At 39.4% G+C, this 20226-nt stretch overlaps 1 protein-coding gene across 2 annotated transcripts; it reads left to right on the top strand.

Moving 5' to 3' along the window:
• The first annotated feature begins 2168 nt into the window (after positions 1–2168).
• On the top strand, positions 2169–18767 carry LOC145395064 (ribonuclease H1-like). 2 transcript variants are annotated; one of them, XM_080268825.1, is made up of 6 exons: positions 2169–2303; positions 3120–3283; positions 8211–8430; positions 11504–11595; positions 13663–13835; positions 15574–18767. In XM_080268825.1, the coding sequence occupies exons 1-6, from the start codon at positions 2251–2253 to the stop codon at positions 15664–15666; spliced, it is 795 nt and encodes a 264-aa protein (XP_080124951.1). In that variant the 5' UTR covers positions 2169–2250; the 3' UTR covers positions 15667–18767. The 2 variants fall into 2 exon arrangements, with proteins under 2 accessions (XP_080124951.1, XP_080124950.1); XM_080268824.1 differs by having other exon boundaries at positions 3120–3316.
• Positions 18768–20226: the final 1459 nt, after the last annotated feature.

Here is a 20226-nt window from a genome sequence, read left to right as displayed (position 1 = left end):
GGCTCTCTGGCTAGCACCTCTTCTTTATCATTGTCTTTCTGCATTTTGATTTTCACTTGATGGCCGAGGATATGGGGACGTGGAAAAAATCACTGTTTTGGACCCTCCTTCCGGAATTAAGGCATCTGACTATATATAGATATTAGATAGACAGACGTTATTTATACCAGCTACATTGATCGCAAGAGTCGTAAAAGACACTGAGGAGAATATCAAGGAGGAAATAACTAAATCGCTTAGGAAGTGGTATTAAGAAGCCTCCTAATCCCTGCCCCTGCCTACCGTGAGAGGCTGGGCGGGGGAGGGGGGATATGACAGGTTGGTTTCTCCAGTGGGCAACTGTGGGACTGGGACTGGTGTGGGCAAGCATACCACTGACGTCACCACTTCCCGCGTGTTTTCCGGTCCCAGACTCACAAACGGCATCGTCAACTGCCTCTCGTAACTAAGCTTTTGGCAAAGAAACACAGGAGACTGTTGAGATTTGGGAAATTTCTGTACTCTTTCTTTCCTTGTCCTTCCTGCAGTGACAACTCTCACTTATCGACACGGAACCGATCGTATGACTGATCGTGAGACTGTCTGTAAATCCAGTCCTGCACTCCAGCACATGGCCTGTGATGACATTAATGACGTGCGGTGGAAGTCGACGTCCCTTGAGACCCGTGACACCAACCCGACCATGGTGATGGTGGTGGCCAGGTCAACATGTCCATCCTGACCAACACTGTGGCCAACGTGGCCAGATGGGTCTTCACACGGACCAAAAAATAGTCGAATGAATCGCAAATAATGATTTATCTTTCACAGTGATGCAAAAGGACGCCACTTGCCACCTCTGAAATACGCCATATGGCCACCCAAAATTTCCGAGGGAATACCCTCCTCCTGAGTAGTTTCCTTGGGCCACCCCACAATAAGGCATGTTCACTCCAGTCTTTTAACCTATCTACGCCCATAGTCTTTGATCCTCATGTAACTGCTTTGCACGTGTGGGATAAAAATCCGCTACCCCTTTTTGCTTTCTCTCTATTTGAGGCTACAAGTGTTGCAAGTCTTGATCTGAACCTTACCATAGGTCTATCAAAAACGCTGAATACCATAAACTCAGCGTCAGAGGGTAAATTTGGCCCCCTCTGAACCCTAGGCCCAATTAAAGACTTATGGCATTCACACCCCCAACAACCCTCCTACTCCTCTGATATAGCCTGGGTACACTCCACGCTGGCACTGATTATATCATTCTCCACAGAGCACGTGGATGCTTGTGCTAGGAACTCACTGCATCAGTTGAAGCCACTTCCGTTGCCCCTTCATGTAGCCTACTCAGACTCTGCCACATTCTCTCGACTCAGAGAGGATGCGGCAGCACGCTACCTCAGCAGCTACAGTTACAAAACCAATCAGTATCTCAACCATCAAAAGCTCGAAATTTGCAATCAGCCATTTATTGTACACTCTCCCCTACAAATATAGCAGCTGCGGTATTTTAGCCACCTTGCCCCAGTTTATCGCACTGAGCGAAAAGATGCCTGTGTGGAATCTGTGGATACAGTAAAAGGTATAATGCAATGTCATTAGCAGTCAGAATTAGCACTGCTAATGCATTGACAAATCAGTAAATTTCAGGTGTGTTGGACTTCCGTATAATCGTCCTCCGTATATATAACTATGACATCATCTTCACATCTTCCCCCCGCAACATGTGAGTTCGTGTTCAGCATATAAAACGAACCATTTTATCCCATCTGACTAAATAAGAGAATGCTTCATGCATCGCAGTATTATTCACACTGTTATATGTGCATGCAATGTTTAAGTGAATTTCAGTTCAGTGTATTTGGCTAAAACATGTGTATTTAAGAAGTGCGGTGCATGACGTCATTGTTTCTTACGTACATGACGTCATAGACTTTCTGCTTGTCCTAATCGCATATCTTTCAAACAGTTTAACCCATTTTGTTTTTATTTGTTTTGAGGCTTAGTGCATTTTTCTGAGGCTTGCAAATACTGTAAATAAATTTGTGTTTTATCAAGTAACATTGTGTTTGTGCACAGTGGGAGTTACAATGAAATATAGATAAAAATGAAGCCGAAGCCAGGTCAGATCACATCGCGACGAGGTAAACAAGCTGCGGGCCTGACATCATCTCCACAAACGGCATGACCACCCGCCTCAGCCAATGCCTCCTACACTGCAGTAGGGCGCTCGCACGACTCTCTTTCACCCGGCCGGTAACGCGTAGCAAGATGCCGTTTTACGCTGTTGCAAGGGGCACGGTTCCAGGCATATACGAGTCCTGGTAAGTTGTCATGTGATATTTAATGTGCAAATAAGGGTACTTGATCTTAGTTGGATCTGGTGAAAGTTGGTTGCATTCCGTGGGTGTCACTTTTAGCCTTCAGTTTCTAAGCGTGCTGTCACTGGATATATGGAGTAGCAGTGACTGTGGTACACGAGTTTTCTTAGTAATGGGCATGATGTTGCATTGAGTGTCGTTTTTGTGTGCTTTGTTTATCAAGTTTCACCTCAGATTTGGGTATTTCTGTATCGACCTCAGGACCTTGACCCGATTGAGGATGTTGAAAAGCAGTATCTCGGTAACTGCAGTCAGTTTTCCTAATACTACATCAGTTGCAGTGTATGATACTAGTGATCGTATTTAGGGATAAGAAATGATGCAGAAACCTAGCTGTTGTCAGCTGGAGGTGTTTTCAAGTTAGCTGAGGGAGGGTCTGAATAGGTATGTACAGTAGGTTATTGGAGTGATATATGCAATTTGTCATCCATTTTTCTATATCTTATTTTTGATGGGGTTGGGAAGGTTATATTGCCTGAAAATGCTTTAAAATCCACCTGCTAGAACTACCTGAAAATTTTGAAGTTAAGGGTATTTATAGCACTGTTGTTTGCAAGTGTTAATGTACCATTATTAGTGAAAATAATTCACCTGCTAGAACTACGTGAAAATTTTAAAGTTAAGGGAATTTATAGCACTATTGTTTGTAAGCGTTATTAATGTACCAGTATTAGTGAAAATAATTCTTTTCCCTTGTAATGTCATCCTTGATTGTGAACCTGAAGATCGTATATTGTGTTAACTTTTGTTTTTGTCCAGGCCTGAATGCCAGAAACAGATTTTGGGCTTCAATGGTGCTCGCTACAAGAAATTTGCAACCAAGGCTGAAGCAGAGGAGTTTGTTGAGGAAAACAAGGCGAATAATCCTGTTGTTGATCGACGACCAAAGAACGAGGAAGCTGCAGGTGAAGGGGAAGCCAAGAGTGAGTCAGGGGAGAATGCACCAGTAGCTAGTTGTAAGTAGCCGCATAGAATGCCCAGATAATGAAAGCAGTCCTCATTACAAGTCGAGGATGAGTCCCAAAATATCACACCTTTTTTTTTTCATTATTTGCTGAGAGTTGTAAATTGGGGAAATTGACAAATTTGCTTCAGGGTAGAGTTGTATCTTCAGTAGGTAGTTTTTCTGTACACTACAGTAAATCCTCTTTATAATGAATCTCAGTTCAATAGAGTTTGGCTTTAATGAACTGTCCTGTCGTATACTGAATAAGGTTCAGTATGCCAGTATAAGGCAGATCCAGCTGATCAACAGCATCAGTTGTTCCTTGCACGACATTGTGTGAGCCCTTCCATCATCACCTGACCAGTTACTTAGTCACTGTTATTGTCGGACTGGTGTGTAATTTGTTATTGACTGAAAATTTTTAGTGGTTTATAGTAGTAGTAATGGTTTATAGCAAAAAAAGTATGTATACAGTATTGTATTGAATTCTACAGTACTTACCATGATGAATCCAACAATATAGGGGAGGTATGTATGTAATGAGCCTAAATTATGTTATCTGCAGTATCGAACCTTGGATTTAATGTACTTTTGGGTGTAATGACCCACTCTTCTGTTCAGCTGATTTGTTGTATAAAGGATTTACTGTACTACACCATGGACTCAGCAGCAATAAAGAACACCATAAAAAAAAAAAAAAATGACTTATAATGAGGACTTCCGTACTGTTGCTGGGTTCTGAGATGTTTGCATTTGGGTGTACACATGCCATACAGTACAGATGGTCCCCTACTTACGAATGGTTTACTTACGTTTTTTCAGCTTTAGGAATGTAGAAACCATACTTCAGAATTTGATTTTTGATCTTTTCCCAGGCTAGCAATATGCGGTACAATGCAACGGCAACGAGCCAAGTCCCAGTCTGCCCGGGCGGCTGTTAGTTATACAGTCTATGCTACAATGCTCTACAGTGTTCTGTGTTTTTCTTTTTCTTTTATACCCCCCCCCCATATCTATGTTGTGTTTTGTGCATCCATCATGTCTCCAAAATGCCCATCTGTCTTCCCTGCTACTGGTGAGAAAAAGAGGAAGACAACTACTCTTGAGATGAAACTCAATATAACTGCCGTGCATGAAGGTGGCAAGTCCGTATTGGCCATTGCATGTGGACTTGGACTTTCGCAGTCTGTGATCTCAGTACAGTATTCAGTAAATGAGATATTCAGCACATTATAATAAAATAGGGTTTATGTTAATGTCTTTGCCCAGCAGTAGGCTAAAGTAAGTGTTCAAAGCATGTTTAAGGTAGGCTTGGCAAGGCTATGATGTTCAGTTGGTTAGGTGTATTAAATGCATTTTTGACTTACGAAAAAATCAATTTCGAGCAGTTTCTCGGAACATAACCTCTTAGTAAGTGAGGGACCACCTGTATAACATTGTTGTGAATTGTGTATGTATTATGTTGTGGAAGTACTCAAAATATTGTTGGGAAGTTTTTATTGTTTTGCTTGTAGATACGGCATAGAATTTGGTTGATGTAATTTTATCTTCAGAAATCAATTATTCTTTTAGCTTCAGTTGTCAGTTGTTGCTTGCACATCATACCTGTTTAGGATACATTTGGAGGTTGGTGCTGCAGTTGGAAAATAATGCATCTAATTTGATGATGATTGGTGTAGCTAGTTACTGTGCATATTGCACAGTTGATTTTGGTACTTCATACATGTACTACACTCAGTGGTAACCATATAACAAATTGTGGCACCTGGGGATTTAGTGGGTAATTAAGATGCTGCAATTGGATTTAGCAAGTGCTGGTTTATATCCAGGGGTTGGTTGGGGTTTATTGCTCATATAATGCCACTCAGGGATGAGTGAGGTTGGTCACTTTCATCTTAAATGTCAGGACTTGCTTAGCCCCAGGCTTCTATGCTCCTCTTGAACAGCACTGGATTGGATGATGAATGAATGATATGTGTATGCAGTACATTATGTGCATTATGTATTATTAATGTATACATTTTCTTTACTACATTTATTGTAGCATGGTATAACAAGAATCTGCTGCAAGAAGGTACGGTAAGTGTTTTGCTTTGGGGATTGACACTCTTTATGTCACAATCTGGCTAAATGATAACTGTCTATGCTTTGTCTAACTTGTACTGCATATGTTATGTTTGTGACAATAGGATTTGTGTTTTTTGTACATCCCATTTAGCACCTTGAGTGTGGTGAAGTAACTTTGCAGTTTATTCTGGTTTCCTAAAAACCATGTTATTTAGCTTAATCAGAGAAGTCAGGTTGGGAATGGCTTAATGGAGACTGTTTTTAATCCTGTCTGTACAGATTATTTCTCTAAATTAATGAGAGTTCAAAAATACGTGGGTACAGTGATGGAAAAGAGAGGAAAATATGCAAAAGAGGTGGGAAATACAGTGACACAAGGAAGGAAAGTAGCTGGTGCTATGAAGGCCTTGATGAAAAACAGAGGCTTGAGTGTTGCAGCTGCATGAGGCTTACATGAAGGTGTGTTAGTGCCATCTTTAACATATGGATGTGGGACTATGGTGTGGCATGAAAATGAAAAGTCAGAAGTGAGAGTAATGAGATGAGACTGCTGAAGAATGTATGTTGAGTACAGTGAGTGGATAGGATACAAAATAATGTGATTCATGAAAGATGCTGAGTGAGGAAGTCTGTGGACACTATGATCGAAGAGAGTGTACTGAGATGGTATGGTCTTGTGGAGAGAATGAATAACAATTGAATGGTGAAAAACGTATATCTGAGTGAATTTGAAGGTGGGAGGAGGTGAAGTAGACCAAGGAGAAGGTGAGGGGATCTGGTGGATGAGTGTGTGAGCAAGAGAGGTATGGAAGTTGCTGAGGCTAGGGAACTGACAAGAAATCGAGCTAGCTGGATGAATGTTGTGAGAAGAAGTGCATGGTCAGGGATTTGGTACCCCTCTTTAACATGACAACTTTCAGATTGACTGTATTGGATACGTTTATGTAAAGCAGCTGAATGTGGTGAAAGCTTTTGGCATATTAGATAGAGCCAGGATTCATGAGTGAATGGAAGCATGGCACATTAGATTGGGCAAACTTAGGCTGTCTGGATGTTGCTACTCCTCATCCTGCCCTAGGGTGGGAGAGGAGGTCTGGATGATGATGATAAGAAAATCACCAGGAGGTAGTAAGAATAAACTAGAACAATATGTCATTGGATTTAAGGAGTTACGACGACACTTGAGGATGGCAGAGAACTTATGGTTGTCTATATGTAAATACATGATATTCTTTCACCATCAAGCCCTGCCTCTGGCTAGAGGATAGTCATTACCAGGGTCACACTGAGTAATAGGTGATAAATTGCCTTATATACGCTAACTGTATTCTAAAACAGTACTGACTCCTTCAATATGGTGACACATTTTATTGGTTTATTCTTACTACTGTATCTCCAGACTATTCTGTTGATCCAAGAGATCTCTAGTAGTGAAGGGGTAAACAAAGGCTGTATAGCATGTTGAGAGAATGGAGGATGATAGTTGGGTGCAGAAGGTTTGAAATGTGAATGTTGGTTGTAAGATTGCAAGGGGCAGACCAAAAAAGACCTGGGAGAAGGTCATAGTGTGTATCTCAGGAATATTTGACTGAATAGGGAGGTTGCCGGAGAGTGAGCAGCATGGAGAGCCACAGTTAGGTGACCAAGGCCAACACATTCAAGCATGATGAAAACTTTATAAACAATTCGAACGATACTATACGATTGCATCTAACTTTTCTAGTTCAGAAAGTATCTCTAATTCGGAAGAAAATCATCTGGTGAAACCAAGAACAATGAAAAATAAATCTTTGAATTGGAAGGGGTTAATCACGACATTAGTTACTGGCACTTTGACTGTCTACAGATCTGTCTTTCTTTTGCGATATTCACAAAATATTAATGGGGAATTTTTTTTGCGTTGGAGGGAGAAAATCAGGAGGAGAAAGTATGCTGTTCATGTTGTTCCTTCATTAATAATCCAACTCAGAGTGATTGGAATTTGTCATGAGAATATTACGGTCATCAACAGAGTGTTGGTTCACTCATATGCATATGTTATAAGACGTTTCAGGAGACCTTTGGATGCTTTGCCTTTGATAAGGAAAGAAACTGTTGTGTAACATAATTGGATCTTACTTTGCAGGTAAGTTACATTTATCTGATGTTCTAATCCATGATAAAGTTAATGCAGTGCTAATGCGCATGTTTCCCTGTGATTGTTGCATTTTCCATGCAAGTTTGTTTAACTGGTTAGTTCATTGCATTCTTAATATGCCAGCATTTGTCAACATATGAAATTTATACTGTACTGTCCACATACCCTAATATCTTCTTTGTGTATAGTTTGGATAAGTAAATATTATAGAAATATATACACAGTAATTTAACATTAAATTTGGATTTTGTTCATCTGTGCTTTATTGCTTATGCTACTCAGAGGTCATCTTCATGTAACAATGTAGGTGGTATACACTAATTTTTTTTGGCAGGGAATATAGTTTGGATGAGAATGATATACTGTACATTGCAAAAGAATGTTGGTCAGAATTTAGAGGTAATGCTGATACTTTAGGTTTGAAACAGCATTAACAGTATGCTTACTGGTGATTAATATGAGCTTCTTTAGCGTATTAACAGAACTAAGGAAGGAGCAGCAGTCCACAGCTAATGATGAGAGCATGTGCCACTTGTTTCCACAGCCAGCTTTCATAATGGAAGGATCAGTCCAACCCTTATGAAAATGCAAAAAGAAATGAAGGAGCTGCAGAAGCAGCTTTCCAGCCTGCGAACACAGTTTGACCTGTATGTGTCTCAGAGAATGGTGGGTCAGGACTTACCCTGGTCTTCCTCCGCAGCTGAGAAGAGGAAGCATGAGGATGATGATGAGGAGACTGAGAGTGAAGGGACCAAGAAGAAACTCAACACAGGAGAATCGGCCACTGGTGATGACAAAAACAAGTTTGCAACAGACAGCGAAGGCTACCTTATAGTGTACACTGATGGCTGTTGTCATTTCAATGGGAAGCACGGAGCACAGGCTGGCGTTGGAGTCTACTTTGGCAAAGACCATCCTCTGTAAGTATATTATCATAAGTCCATTTAAGCTCTGTCCTTTGTTAGTGCTTTTGCTTCATCATTTTCCATACTCTGCTGTCTCACACACAATTTAACCACATGGAGTGACATTATCATATGCAACCAGCCAGTGCATTAGATGCCTTTCATACCCAAGGACACTAATAGAAATTTTTGTGAAATTTTATGTTCGAAATTTCTCTCAAATTTCACATTTGGCTTTCAGACTGAGGTAAGTATCAAATACAGCACAGTATTGTTTTGTGGAATATCTGTGAAAGGTAACATGTATTGCATAGTGGAGGACTCTAAACATATTCCATTTGTACTGTACTGTTGGGGCTGGAGAGGAATGCCTGCATGCAGTGGCAGTGGCATAATCAATCAGCAGAGACAACCCTCAGCTCACTCCCAACTCTCCCAAAGGAGGATAATGGACTACAGGCGAGGGGCAACTTTAGCCTATGGTATATTGTGTTCATGTTCAGATGAGTTTCGGGCCACAACAAGCAACAACAGTTTTACAGTTATCATTGGCAGGCTTATTAATTTAATTAAAGCTTTGTAAGTGTGGGTTACTTTAGGTTTTGATGGAAGTGTTGTATTGGAGATGCCAACATTTAGCAGTTAGAGATTTAAATTATTAATAGGTATATAAGCAGGCCAAGTGTTACCATAGTTATGACAGCATAATGGGGTATTGCTGTTTGTTTATAGATGTTTTAATTATAATATCTGTAATTCACAAAAAACAGTTTTCTTCATGTACATAGTATAAATTTATTATCTTGTGGAAAGCTTATAGGAATTGCTTAGTTAGGAATGCTAAAGCGGTGTGTGGTGTGGCAAGAAAGGTACGGCATAGTGGGATGAAAAGGTTAAAAGAGCAGTGGAGGAAGCGAGGAAGAAATGGTTAGAGTGGATGCAGGACAGGAGTTCAGCTGAAAGAACTGAATATATTTAGAGCAAGAAACACGTAAAGAGACTGGTGAAGAGGAAAAAGGAGGAGGTAAATGAAGATCTAGGAGAAAAATGAATGCAAATTACCCTGAAAATAGGAAGTTATTCTGGAAAGAGGTGCAGAAATGTTGTAGTGACAATGGAAGGAAGTGTGAAAGTTTGAATGATGTAAGTGGTAGATTATTAACCTATGGGGATGAAGTAAGGACCAGATGGAAAGAATATTTTGAAAGTCCTATGAATGGGAGTGGAAAGAGCAGAGCAGTTGTAAACATGATTGGTTTTGGGGGTGGGCAGAGAAGGAATGCAGTGCCAAGAAACTTAACACTGACAGAAGTGAAAAACATTGTGAAACGGCTGAAAAATGGGAAAGCAGCTGTTATGTGTTAATGAGATGATTAAGTGTAGTGGAGAGACCAGAATGAAGTGCATGTTGGAGATATGTAAGAAGGCATGGATGAGTGAAACTGTGCCAGTAGATTGGGAAAAGGCTGTGAATGAATCCTTGCACAGAAATAAGGGTGGGCGAAGTGAGTGCAAGAATTATCGTGGCATAAGTCTATTGAGTGTTGTTGGGAAGGTATATTTTAGAGAAAGTAAGAGAGGTATCAGAAGGCCTACTAAGTGATGAACAGGGCAGCTTTATGAATGTCAGAGGTTGTATGGATAAAATATTTGCTGTGAGACAAATAATGGAGAAGGCTTGTGAGATGGACTGTAAGGTGTTTGTGGCATTTATAGATCTGGAAAAAGCATACGACAAAGTAGACAGGGAAGGATTGTGGAAGGTTTTGCTTATGTATGGTGTAGATGGTAAGCCACTAGGTGCCATCAAGAGTTTTTATCGTGGTAGTGAAACGTGTAAGGGTAAATGGGCATCCAAGTGAATGGTTCACGATCATTGTGGGCATGCGGCTGGGTTGTGTGTTGTCCCCGTTGTCCCCGTGGTTCTTCAACAGAAATATGGATGGGGTAATGAGTGAAGTAAAATCACGAGTAATGGAGAGAGGAATGGCATTGGTGATGAATGGTGATGGATGCAATATCTCAAATCTGATGTATGCTGATGATGCAGTACTACTTGCAAATACTGGACAAGAGCTTGGTAGACTAGTGTAGTGTTTTGTAGATGTCTGTGAGCGTCGTGCCTTGAGAGTGAATGTAGAAAAGAATAAAGTGATGATTATAGAGAGAGAAGGTGACTCCCAGTGTGATGTTACAGTGAATGGAGAGAGACTGGAATTGATGAGAGAGTTCATATGCCTGGGCATAGTGATAGAAAAGAGAGGAAAATTTGCAAAAGAAGTGGAAAGTAGGGTGACAAGAGAGGAAAGTAGCTGGTACTATGAAAGCCTTGATAAGAAACAGAGGCTCGAGTGTGGCAGCAGCACAAGGCTTACATGAAGGAGTGTTAGTTCCAACTTTAGCATTTGGGTGTGAGACAATAGAGTGGCATGAAAATGAAAAGTCAAGAGTAAGAGCAGTAGACATGGGACTGTTGAGGAATGTATGTGGAGTACGGAGAGTGGATAGGATACAGAATACTGTAATGTGGTTCGTGAAAGATGCGGAGTGAGGAAGTCTGTGGACACCAGAATTAGAGAGAGTGTACTGAGATGGTATGGTCATGTGGAGAGAATGGATTACCATAGAGTGGTGAAAAAGGTATATCCGAGTGAATTTTAAGGGGGTAGTAGGCAAGGTAGGCCAAGAAGATGGAGAGGTATGGTGGTTGAGTGTGTGAGGAAGAGATGTTTGGAAGTTGGCGAGGCTAAGGGACTGACAAGAGATCGAGTTGGCTGGATGAATTTTGGGTGGAGAAGCACATGACCAGGGATTTGGCACCCCTTTTTAACGTAACATTGTTCAAATTGACTATCAGATAGGTATATATAAAGCTACTGTACATGGTGAAAACTTCTGGCCTGTCAGATGGAGTCAGGAATCCGTGGGCTTGAATGATGAGTGAATAGAAGCGTGGCCCATTGAATTAGGCAAACTGTGGCTGCGTGGACACTGCTACTCCTCACCCCGCCCTGGGGTGGGAAAGGAGGTTCAGATAATGATGATGATCTGTACACTGCATAGTGCTGAGAATTTCTTACTGTTGCAGAAATGTGTCTGAGCCAGTGAAGGGAAGAGCCACCAACAACACAGCAGAGATCCAGGCCGCCACCTATGCCCTAGAATTGGCTCAGGCCTCAGGTTAGGCAAGCCATATCTTGTTATTAGTCAGCATCATGGGGTAAAAACTTCATTTGTATCAGTCAGTCTTCGCTGTAAGGAACCAATTTCTGATGTGATGTACTGTATTGTGTTTTGGATTGTGTTCTTACAGTAAAACCTCAAAATATTGGGGAAGACTTAGTCTCACGCAGTAAAGTTTGATGTAGGCAAACTCTCACTACATTGGAATTTTTTTGTTTATAAATGAGTGAAAAGTCCAGTGCAGCTGTGTTATTACGAGATCTATCTATTGCCAGGTGCCTTAATCCCATGAAGGGTGGCCATAAACAAATAGTCTTCATGTTGCCCTGTTCCCCGCCATTTCACTGCCTTGCTCCCAGCTCACACCCCTCTCTTTCATATACCTGTGCACTCCATCTCTCCATCTCATCCTTGGTCTTCCCCCTTCCACCTCACTCACATACACTCTCCTTGTCAGTCTCTCACTCTCCATCCTCTCTCCAAAGCCTAACCACCTCAGTGTATTTCTCCTAACACTTTCCGTCACATCCACACCACAATGCTATTTTATGTCCATTGATTGCTTGGTTGGTTAGAAATATCACGAGACAGTTACACATCTGTGCTCCATGGCAGACAGTCATCCTTGCAGTACACAATGTACCCCTGAGTGAGTGTAAGGGAGGTGTAATATACAGGGTATTCATTGTATACAGTTGTATATATGAATGGGATTATGACAAAGGCAAGGACAAGGGTTATGGAAAAGAAAGTTAAGCTGGTAAAAAATGGTGGGGTAGGAGTATTTCACATATGATGTTTGTTGATCATGCTCTGGTGTTTGCCAATTGAGAATGGGATCTTCGCTTTGGTTCAGACATAAGTGGATGTCCGAGTGTTGAAAACCAAAAACAGTTATAGGTAAAAGTTCTGTAAAGTGATGACTTCTGAAAGAGAGGGTGATATACTGTAGATTGTGTTATGGTGATGAATGAAGACAGACTTGAATTAGAGGAAAAATTTCAATTCCTCAGTGCAGTGATAGAGAAAAAGATAAATGTGGCTGAATGAAAAGTGTCTTGCTGATTACACCTTCAGTCTAATTATTTTGTACCCCATCCATACCACCAGACAGTTTTAGTCAGCTTAGGAGGAGTTGTTTGATAATGAAGGGTTAGTAAAAGTTACATTTGAGACATGTTGAAAAGTTTCTCTGGCTCAGTAAAATTACCAGGCAGAAGTAGAAATAAAAAATAAATGTCCTCTAGATGGAGAAATTAATGACGACGTAAAACAGGACTGATGAGGAGGCTGCAAGAGGGCATTGTGAAAGTGTGTCTGTACCCCAGTCAGTGTATGGTTTTGAGATGTTGGTAATGGTGTGAGATTGAAAGTTAACAGTGTGATTTGTGGGAGTGGGACTATTAAGGAATGTATTTGAGTTGTGTTAGTTGGACAGGTTAAGAAATGTAGAGGTTAAGAAAGGAAGATTTTTAATCAGATCAATTGTCGGGTAGAAGAGAGTGTGTGGTACCTAGATGATAGTCATAGTGAGGAAACTAAACTAAATAGGGTGGTGAAAAGGGCATATGTAGGTAAATTACTGATTTTGATGAGACATGGAAGGTCAAGAAGAAGATGGCTGGATATGGGAAATGAATTTTCAGAGTGAGGTATAAAATTTGAGAAATCTGTTAAGTACTGATGAAGAATAGAGTTGGATGGATGCAATGTGTATGGAGATGCATGTAGCAAAGAATGCAGCTTTTCCAGGTCAGTGTGAAGTTCATCTGTAAAGAAGAAAAAAAAAATGCAGACAGTAGGGTTTGTAAGGATTCTGGGATTGTAAATTGCTTCTTTGGTGCATTTCACTGGTTATGCTGTTGATAATTCTCCCACTCTCATATATCTTCTTTCCTTGTTCCTGGAGCCTACTTCCCATCCTTAGGTGAAAAAGGTTGGGATACTGGTGTTGACAGAAGTCAGTGGGATTGCTGTGTCCCACAAACATTTGAGGATCATACTTATCCCATCTAAAGAACATTTTATACTTAAGAATTGCTTACCTTTACTTTTTACACCCAGGGTTCTCAAAGGTGGCAGTGCATACGGACTCTCAGTTCATGATCAATTGTATGACCTCTTGGTTGAAGAACTGGAAGAAGAAGGGGTGGGTGAAGAGTGATGGGGAACCAGTGAAAAACAAGGAGGACCTCATCACACTAGACAAGGCCATGGAAGGTCTTGCCGTCAAATGGGTCAGTTGTTTTGAATGTTATTGTGGTCAGTCATTGTTGTTGTTGTGACTCCATGCTCATGCGTACATGAACCTGGTGAACTGCAGGCTGAAGTTGCCCTTCCCTTGCAGTCTGCCATCCTGTTTTCAGGGGATAAGGAGGAAGCTGCAGAGCATTTGCCAGTTACATCAGTGTCACCAGATAAAGGCATCCTTCTTCAGCACCTGTTGTGGTCAGTAGCAGTGGAAAACAGTACAGGCATCCCTTGCTTGTGGTGAGGTGCTTGTACTCAAAGACTATTTATAGATAAGATGTTTAAGGAAGTTACGTTCAAGGCTTTTGGATGGTGACTAAGGCATCAGTAATGGTATTGTATCATGATTCAGTAATTTGTGGTGCATACATTTGTGTTATTTTTAGACTTTATTTCATTATACTTTTATTGCTCAGATTTAGTAGTATGGTAATGTGTGTAGGTGAGTAGAAACACTGACTGAGTAATTATACACATACCTTGCAATGGAATTATCTTTTCAAACTGATGACATATTATGTGTAGAAACACTGATTAAGTGATTATACACATACCTTGCAATGGAATTATCTTTTCAGACTGATGACTTATATAAAATATATAACATTTATGTTGTAACACTTAAAAATTATTTTCATGTTGTCTTGTTCAGATGAGAAAAACTGGTATTAGTCAGGAGAATAAAACCTTGCACACTTTACCTTTTATAGACCAGTCACATATGTACGGTATGCTTTTATTCCTTGTGGTTTTACAGTATTTAGCTGAGAAAAGCCTTACAGCGCTCAGAGGGTTTTTATTAGATGGTTACCAGTGTGTGATTGGCAGAGGACATCACCATCCACTCACTAGTGTAATTAGTTCCTCATCCAGGTGGCTCTACAGTGAGTGGAAGGCAAGATGGATTCCTGTTGTTGAGGAAATGATATAATTAATGCCATGGTAGCTGCATGGCCAACAAATGAATGTGCGTTGTTCTAATGAATAAAGGTGCTCCAATTGAATATGTCTTATAAGTGTGTAAATCTAAGGAATGGTTAAAATTTGTTGCCTTTTTTAAGGTCTCTCAAAGGCAAGTGAGTAACACTTTCATCACAGATATCTAGAATGAGTATACTTCCATGATTTGGAGATATGGATTGAATGATGATTGGATGGGTGGATGATAGTAGTAATAATAATTGCCATCTGAGTACTTACGTTTACATTAAAAGAATGAAATGTACCGGCATGAAATTACTTGCCTAGCACTGACCACTGGAAGGGCAGATAGATTGATATGAGTACTATAGATTTAATGCAGAGGTTTCCCATTCCTGGAGACTTGTGTGGTACATAGATGCAGCCTTTATTAACCTCATTACAAGCAGGAGACCCTTGTAAACTGAATAAAATGACCTTGTTGTGGTAAAAAATTAATTAAAAGAAATCCATGGTTTACAGAAAGACAGGTGTATCAGTGATCTTTAGCAATCTTTGTGGAATCTGATTATGAAGCAGTGCATTGATTCTTACAGTTCAATGATGTCTATGACTGATTAACTTAGGAAAGATCTCTTGAAATGAATGGGTTAATTTAGGCCTTATCTGTCCTGTTCTGTCAAAAATTCTCTTAACCCAACTAAAATCACCTGAATGTGTCAAGGATAAAATGGAAATAAAAAAAGTTATTTGAGAGAAAGGCTTAAGCTACTACAGTATTAATTATTGATTTTTTTCTTACAGGTGCACGTGAAAGGCCATGCTGGGCATGAGGGAAATGAAATTGCTGACAAGCTGGCCAAAGCAGGGGCTAAGCTGTACAAGGCTGAAGCTTAAGCCCTCATCCTTCTCATCCCACCTCTGAGCTACTTATCCTGCCCATACTTTCCTCATGTTTTATGATTGTCAAGCATAGTGTCTACTCACTAGGGAAGCTGTAGCCAAGGATTCACACCAGCCATATACCTGTTAGCAGTTTGAAGCTTTTCTAGATTGCACAGATAAAAGTGTCATCGTAAGTTGTTCATTGTGTATTGTAGGAAAGCTCTGAAGTACCTTGTATGTACTTTATGCTGAATAACAAGCCTTCATTTGTTCATTGATAAACTCTGGCTGTGGTATCTTTCTGCCCAGGAGTAGAATTAGTGGGTGAATAGGAACTATGTTTCACAACTGAAATACTTGCCCTTAAAACTTAACGCCTTACATTAGAACCATCTTTCTCATAACTTTTCTTTTTTCGTTTTCTCTCTTCAACCATTCTCTTCTCTCCGCCTCTCTTTGTTCATGCAGATTAATTTGCAGATATTGTATAACCAAATCATATATGAAGAAGCTTCATTTAGACTTTAAAACTATTTCACATTTAGGAAGATATTGGAGCTCAGGTTGTTCATTTGATATTTTTTGTGGTAGTTAGTTTTCTGTGTTCAGGAATAGTACAGGATGACACTGGTTCATATTTTTAGTAGACCTGCTTGCATCTTTTGTGAACTGCCAGCTTTGCTTTCTCTGAAGTGGTACAATATGTTATTTTTTAATGTGATTCCTAGGAATCATTATAAATCAGTCCAAAATTTTGCTCATGATTCATTATCATTCATAAATTGAGCTCGTACTAAACACTACTAATTGTGATGTTTATGCCTGTTTAAGTCTATATCACTGACAAAACTTATCTTTTCTGTTATTGTGTTTTGTATTACGAGGTATCGTTCATATATTTTGGCAGATTTATAATGATATGTCACCATTATGTTTCACAATAAGTGACAAAAGTTTACAGCTTTAAGTTTGGTTGCCAAACTGAGAGACCTGATTGATACACAAAGGCCATAGTCATAATCCGTTTAGTCTTGTGATACAGTTTGTGTTTTACTCTTTCACCAGACAGTTTTATTCACCTTAGGATAGACTGTTTAATCTGGAAGGGTAAGGTATAGGCCTCATTATCATCTTCAATACAAGGAGCCTTTCCTAAGGTGAATAAAACCATATGGAGAAAATAAGGATACAGTCTATAAATACATCATCGGATTAAAGGGGTTAATTAATATACAGTACAGTACTAAGGCCATAGTCTGATTGGGTAAGGAGGCTTCCTAGCACCTCTTCTTTGCTTGTTTAGTTCTCCATACGACACATTATTATTCCATGGGAGATTACTGAGGTGTAAAGGTGTAATATGTAAAATAAATGGCTAAGGAAGCAGTACTAGAAAGCTTCTCTGTCTGATGAGAATACCACTCTTATAATAAAGAGCACATCAGCAACTGTGTTTAAGTGCTGTTGTCAACAGAGCCAAAGTGTGCCTGTAAAATGGTGCTGTTTTATTATTATCATTATTACTGCTGACCCAACATGAGTTAATTTATATGTCGTAATAAAAGTTGGTGACAAGTTGATGTGTTGCCAAGTACTGTATGTACTGTAATATTTTATATTCATGGTGCATATTAATTGCACCTCTTGCCTTATGCCATAGCATAATTTGGCAGATCCAATTTGGGTCATTGTTTATTTTTATAGGATCCATATTTGACATACACAAATTATAGAAAATATTATAAAGTCTAGAAGTACCTGTACTTAAGTTAAACTTGCACCTGAGTTATGGTACCTGTATGCTGATTTTAATTTGAAGTTTTGTTTATTATTTCTTAAATTTTCCATAAGACTGGGAAGTTCGTTTTAGGTCTGTAGTTTTTAACATTATACATGGGAATCTCTTTTGAGTTGAATAGAGTGGACAGTTTATATCATTATTATGGTTGCTTCATGGAGTTTTGTCTGTTTATATTTGTTTTTACATCCATTCTGGTACATTTCTCTTAATATTATTGACTCTTCAAGAGGAAATGTATCTGTTTTTTATGCATTTTGATATAACTTCAAGTCAGGTGTGCTGTTGAGTGAAGATTATTTAAGTTGTTTATGATTAATGAGGGTGAAGTTTTCTGTAAGAGACATACAGTATTTGTTAAGGGACTGTTATATCCAGTTAACCTGAGTAAGTGGACTATTATCTCTACTGAACATCAGTGCCTGTGATTTTTACAGTATGTTTCCTATTCAAGAACAGTTTTTAACCAGTTCACTTTGGTAATGTTTTTTATTTTTGTTCTTCCTATATCCAGATGATTTTATTAAAAGGTAAGACCTCATACTGTAGGTGTTATTAAAGAACGTACCTAACCTCTTTAGTTCAGAATGCCAGTTGTATTATAATTGAAATAATTTGGAGATAGAAAGAATAGGAATGAAATAATTGTTTCCTTGGGCTACAGGGAATGATTGGTCTGTAGTTTGATAATCAACTAAATCCTTTACTTTTTATAGTCATACATGGAAGCTGACAGTAAGGAGCTTATTGTAGTTGTAAAGTAAGTTGTAGCTAACACTCTCAGGCTCGTGTGTTTTGCTATCGGCTGAATAACAACATTTGCCATTTGCTGAAATGGAATACTAAAGTTGTTCTGATCTTGAGAGGGTTAATGGTACCAGTATTAACACTCTCAGTTTCTGTGAATCATTCATATGAATAAAATCATCTGTCATGAGCTGGAATAAATACTGTACTAGAATTTTCTCAACAATGAGCTAGTTAACACACACATTAAAATAACAAATTTATCAGATAATGGTATGGTCATTCAGTAATTTTATTGTACAGTACTGTATGTCCTTAGTGAAAACTAAGGAAAACTCAGTTCTTAGTGAAAACTCTTTTGCAAGTTCTCTTTGCATCACCACAATTAAATTTTGATGGCATGGTATAACATTGATTAATATTGTTTTTGAAATTGATGCTATATTTTTGTAAGCATTCTTTTTTTGTTAGTAGCACTAGTAACTAAAATGTTATATTCCTCATACTGCATCATTAAAGTGGAGATGCAAGCACCTTTTTCTCTTCACAGTTTGTTTTACCTATATCCTTCCTAGGTATGAGGAACTGTTCCATCTAATGGTGATGTTCCATCTAATGTTGATGGCAGTATGACTAGGAGAGAGAACTGAGGATGGAATGTGCTTTTAGGCAGTACTGCATAGTGTTGTAATACTGGATGGTTTATATATTGTGCCTTCCTGTCTTGTGTGTTGTGGAAATGGCACAGCCTGTAGATCGTAAGAAATGCTCACCTTTCGGCTTCTTTAATTTACTGTAATTTACCATATGATATGAGAACAAACAGATTGACCAAGTGTCTGGTTCTAGACTGGAAGATCTGTTCTCCCTCAGGTACAACAACTGACTCCATGCTGTTTTGTGACTCGTCTCGGATGATTAGAAATGTCCAAGTACCCACCCTAGATATCTGGCCTGTGATCTTCATTATTGAGTCAAGCATGTCATATAGAAACACAGTTCATTTGTTTAACAACAGTAAACAGTCACACATGGTACAGAGAAGTATAGAAATATAAACATTTTAAATGGGTGGTTGTTTGCAAGCATATTCTCTTAAAGGTCAAGCACAAACACTATCATTTCCCCCCCTGAAGATGGCAGTTACTCAAGCACTTATAAACTGTGTATTAAACTTTGGTTAATCACTTTAGGGAGGTGATAGACTTTGGGCTGAAAGGTACTGGCAATCGAAAATTCACACTTTTAAATGAAAATCCCTGCAAAGCTCACAAGGGTAATGTCATCTCACATGAAGATTTTGGGTCATGTTCTCATGGTGAAGGAAGTTCCAAAGCACCTCTGCATATGGCACATTAATAGATCCTTTTATGTTGTTTATGAGAAGATGTGAAGAGGAAGAAGGACACCACAGTAGATCAATCAACTGAATTCCAAGTAAAAATTGGCCACACCTCCATTCACTAAGATATCATTCAAGCCTTGGCTCCATTAACTTTAAGCCTTAGAGAAGATAAGCATCCACTCCCGAGCTGAATGAAATTGTCTGATGACTGCAAGAATAGAATGGTTAACCCCCATTATTAACCCCCCTGTATTCTTTGTGGCACCCACGAGAACAGCTAATTAAAGTGTTTTTTCCTACTGTGTCACATGCCGAGTTAAGTTACTATACTGTTTTGATGGATGCCGTCTAATTTGTGTGGATGAGTGTTGTTTTACACAGGAGAATGAAGCTTTGCTAAGTGGTAGACCTCCATGTTTCAGTTAGGGAGGGACCCCCCGGGGTTCCCACCCCCTTGAGAGAGGTGATATGCAGGGGTCCTGACCAGTGCTGATATACACACTCATAGTTTGTTTTACCTATGAACATGAAAATTTGAATAGTGGTAGAAACATCCACAGCAGACTTTAGGTAATCATCATCATCTAATCCTGTGTTGCCCCATGAGGAGTGTAGGAGCTGGAGGCTAGGCAAGTTGATCCTGACATTTAAGATGAAAGTGACCAACCTCACTCATCGCAGA

This window comes from Coenobita brevimanus, chromosome 29 (assembly GCF_032717465.1).
Source record: "Coenobita brevimanus isolate Jiangsu-jjx chromosome 29, ASM3271746v2, whole genome shotgun sequence".
Lineage (NCBI taxonomy): Eukaryota > Metazoa > Arthropoda > Malacostraca > Decapoda > Coenobitidae > Coenobita > Coenobita brevimanus.
This window is presented reverse-complemented; position numbering and strand designations above follow the sequence as displayed.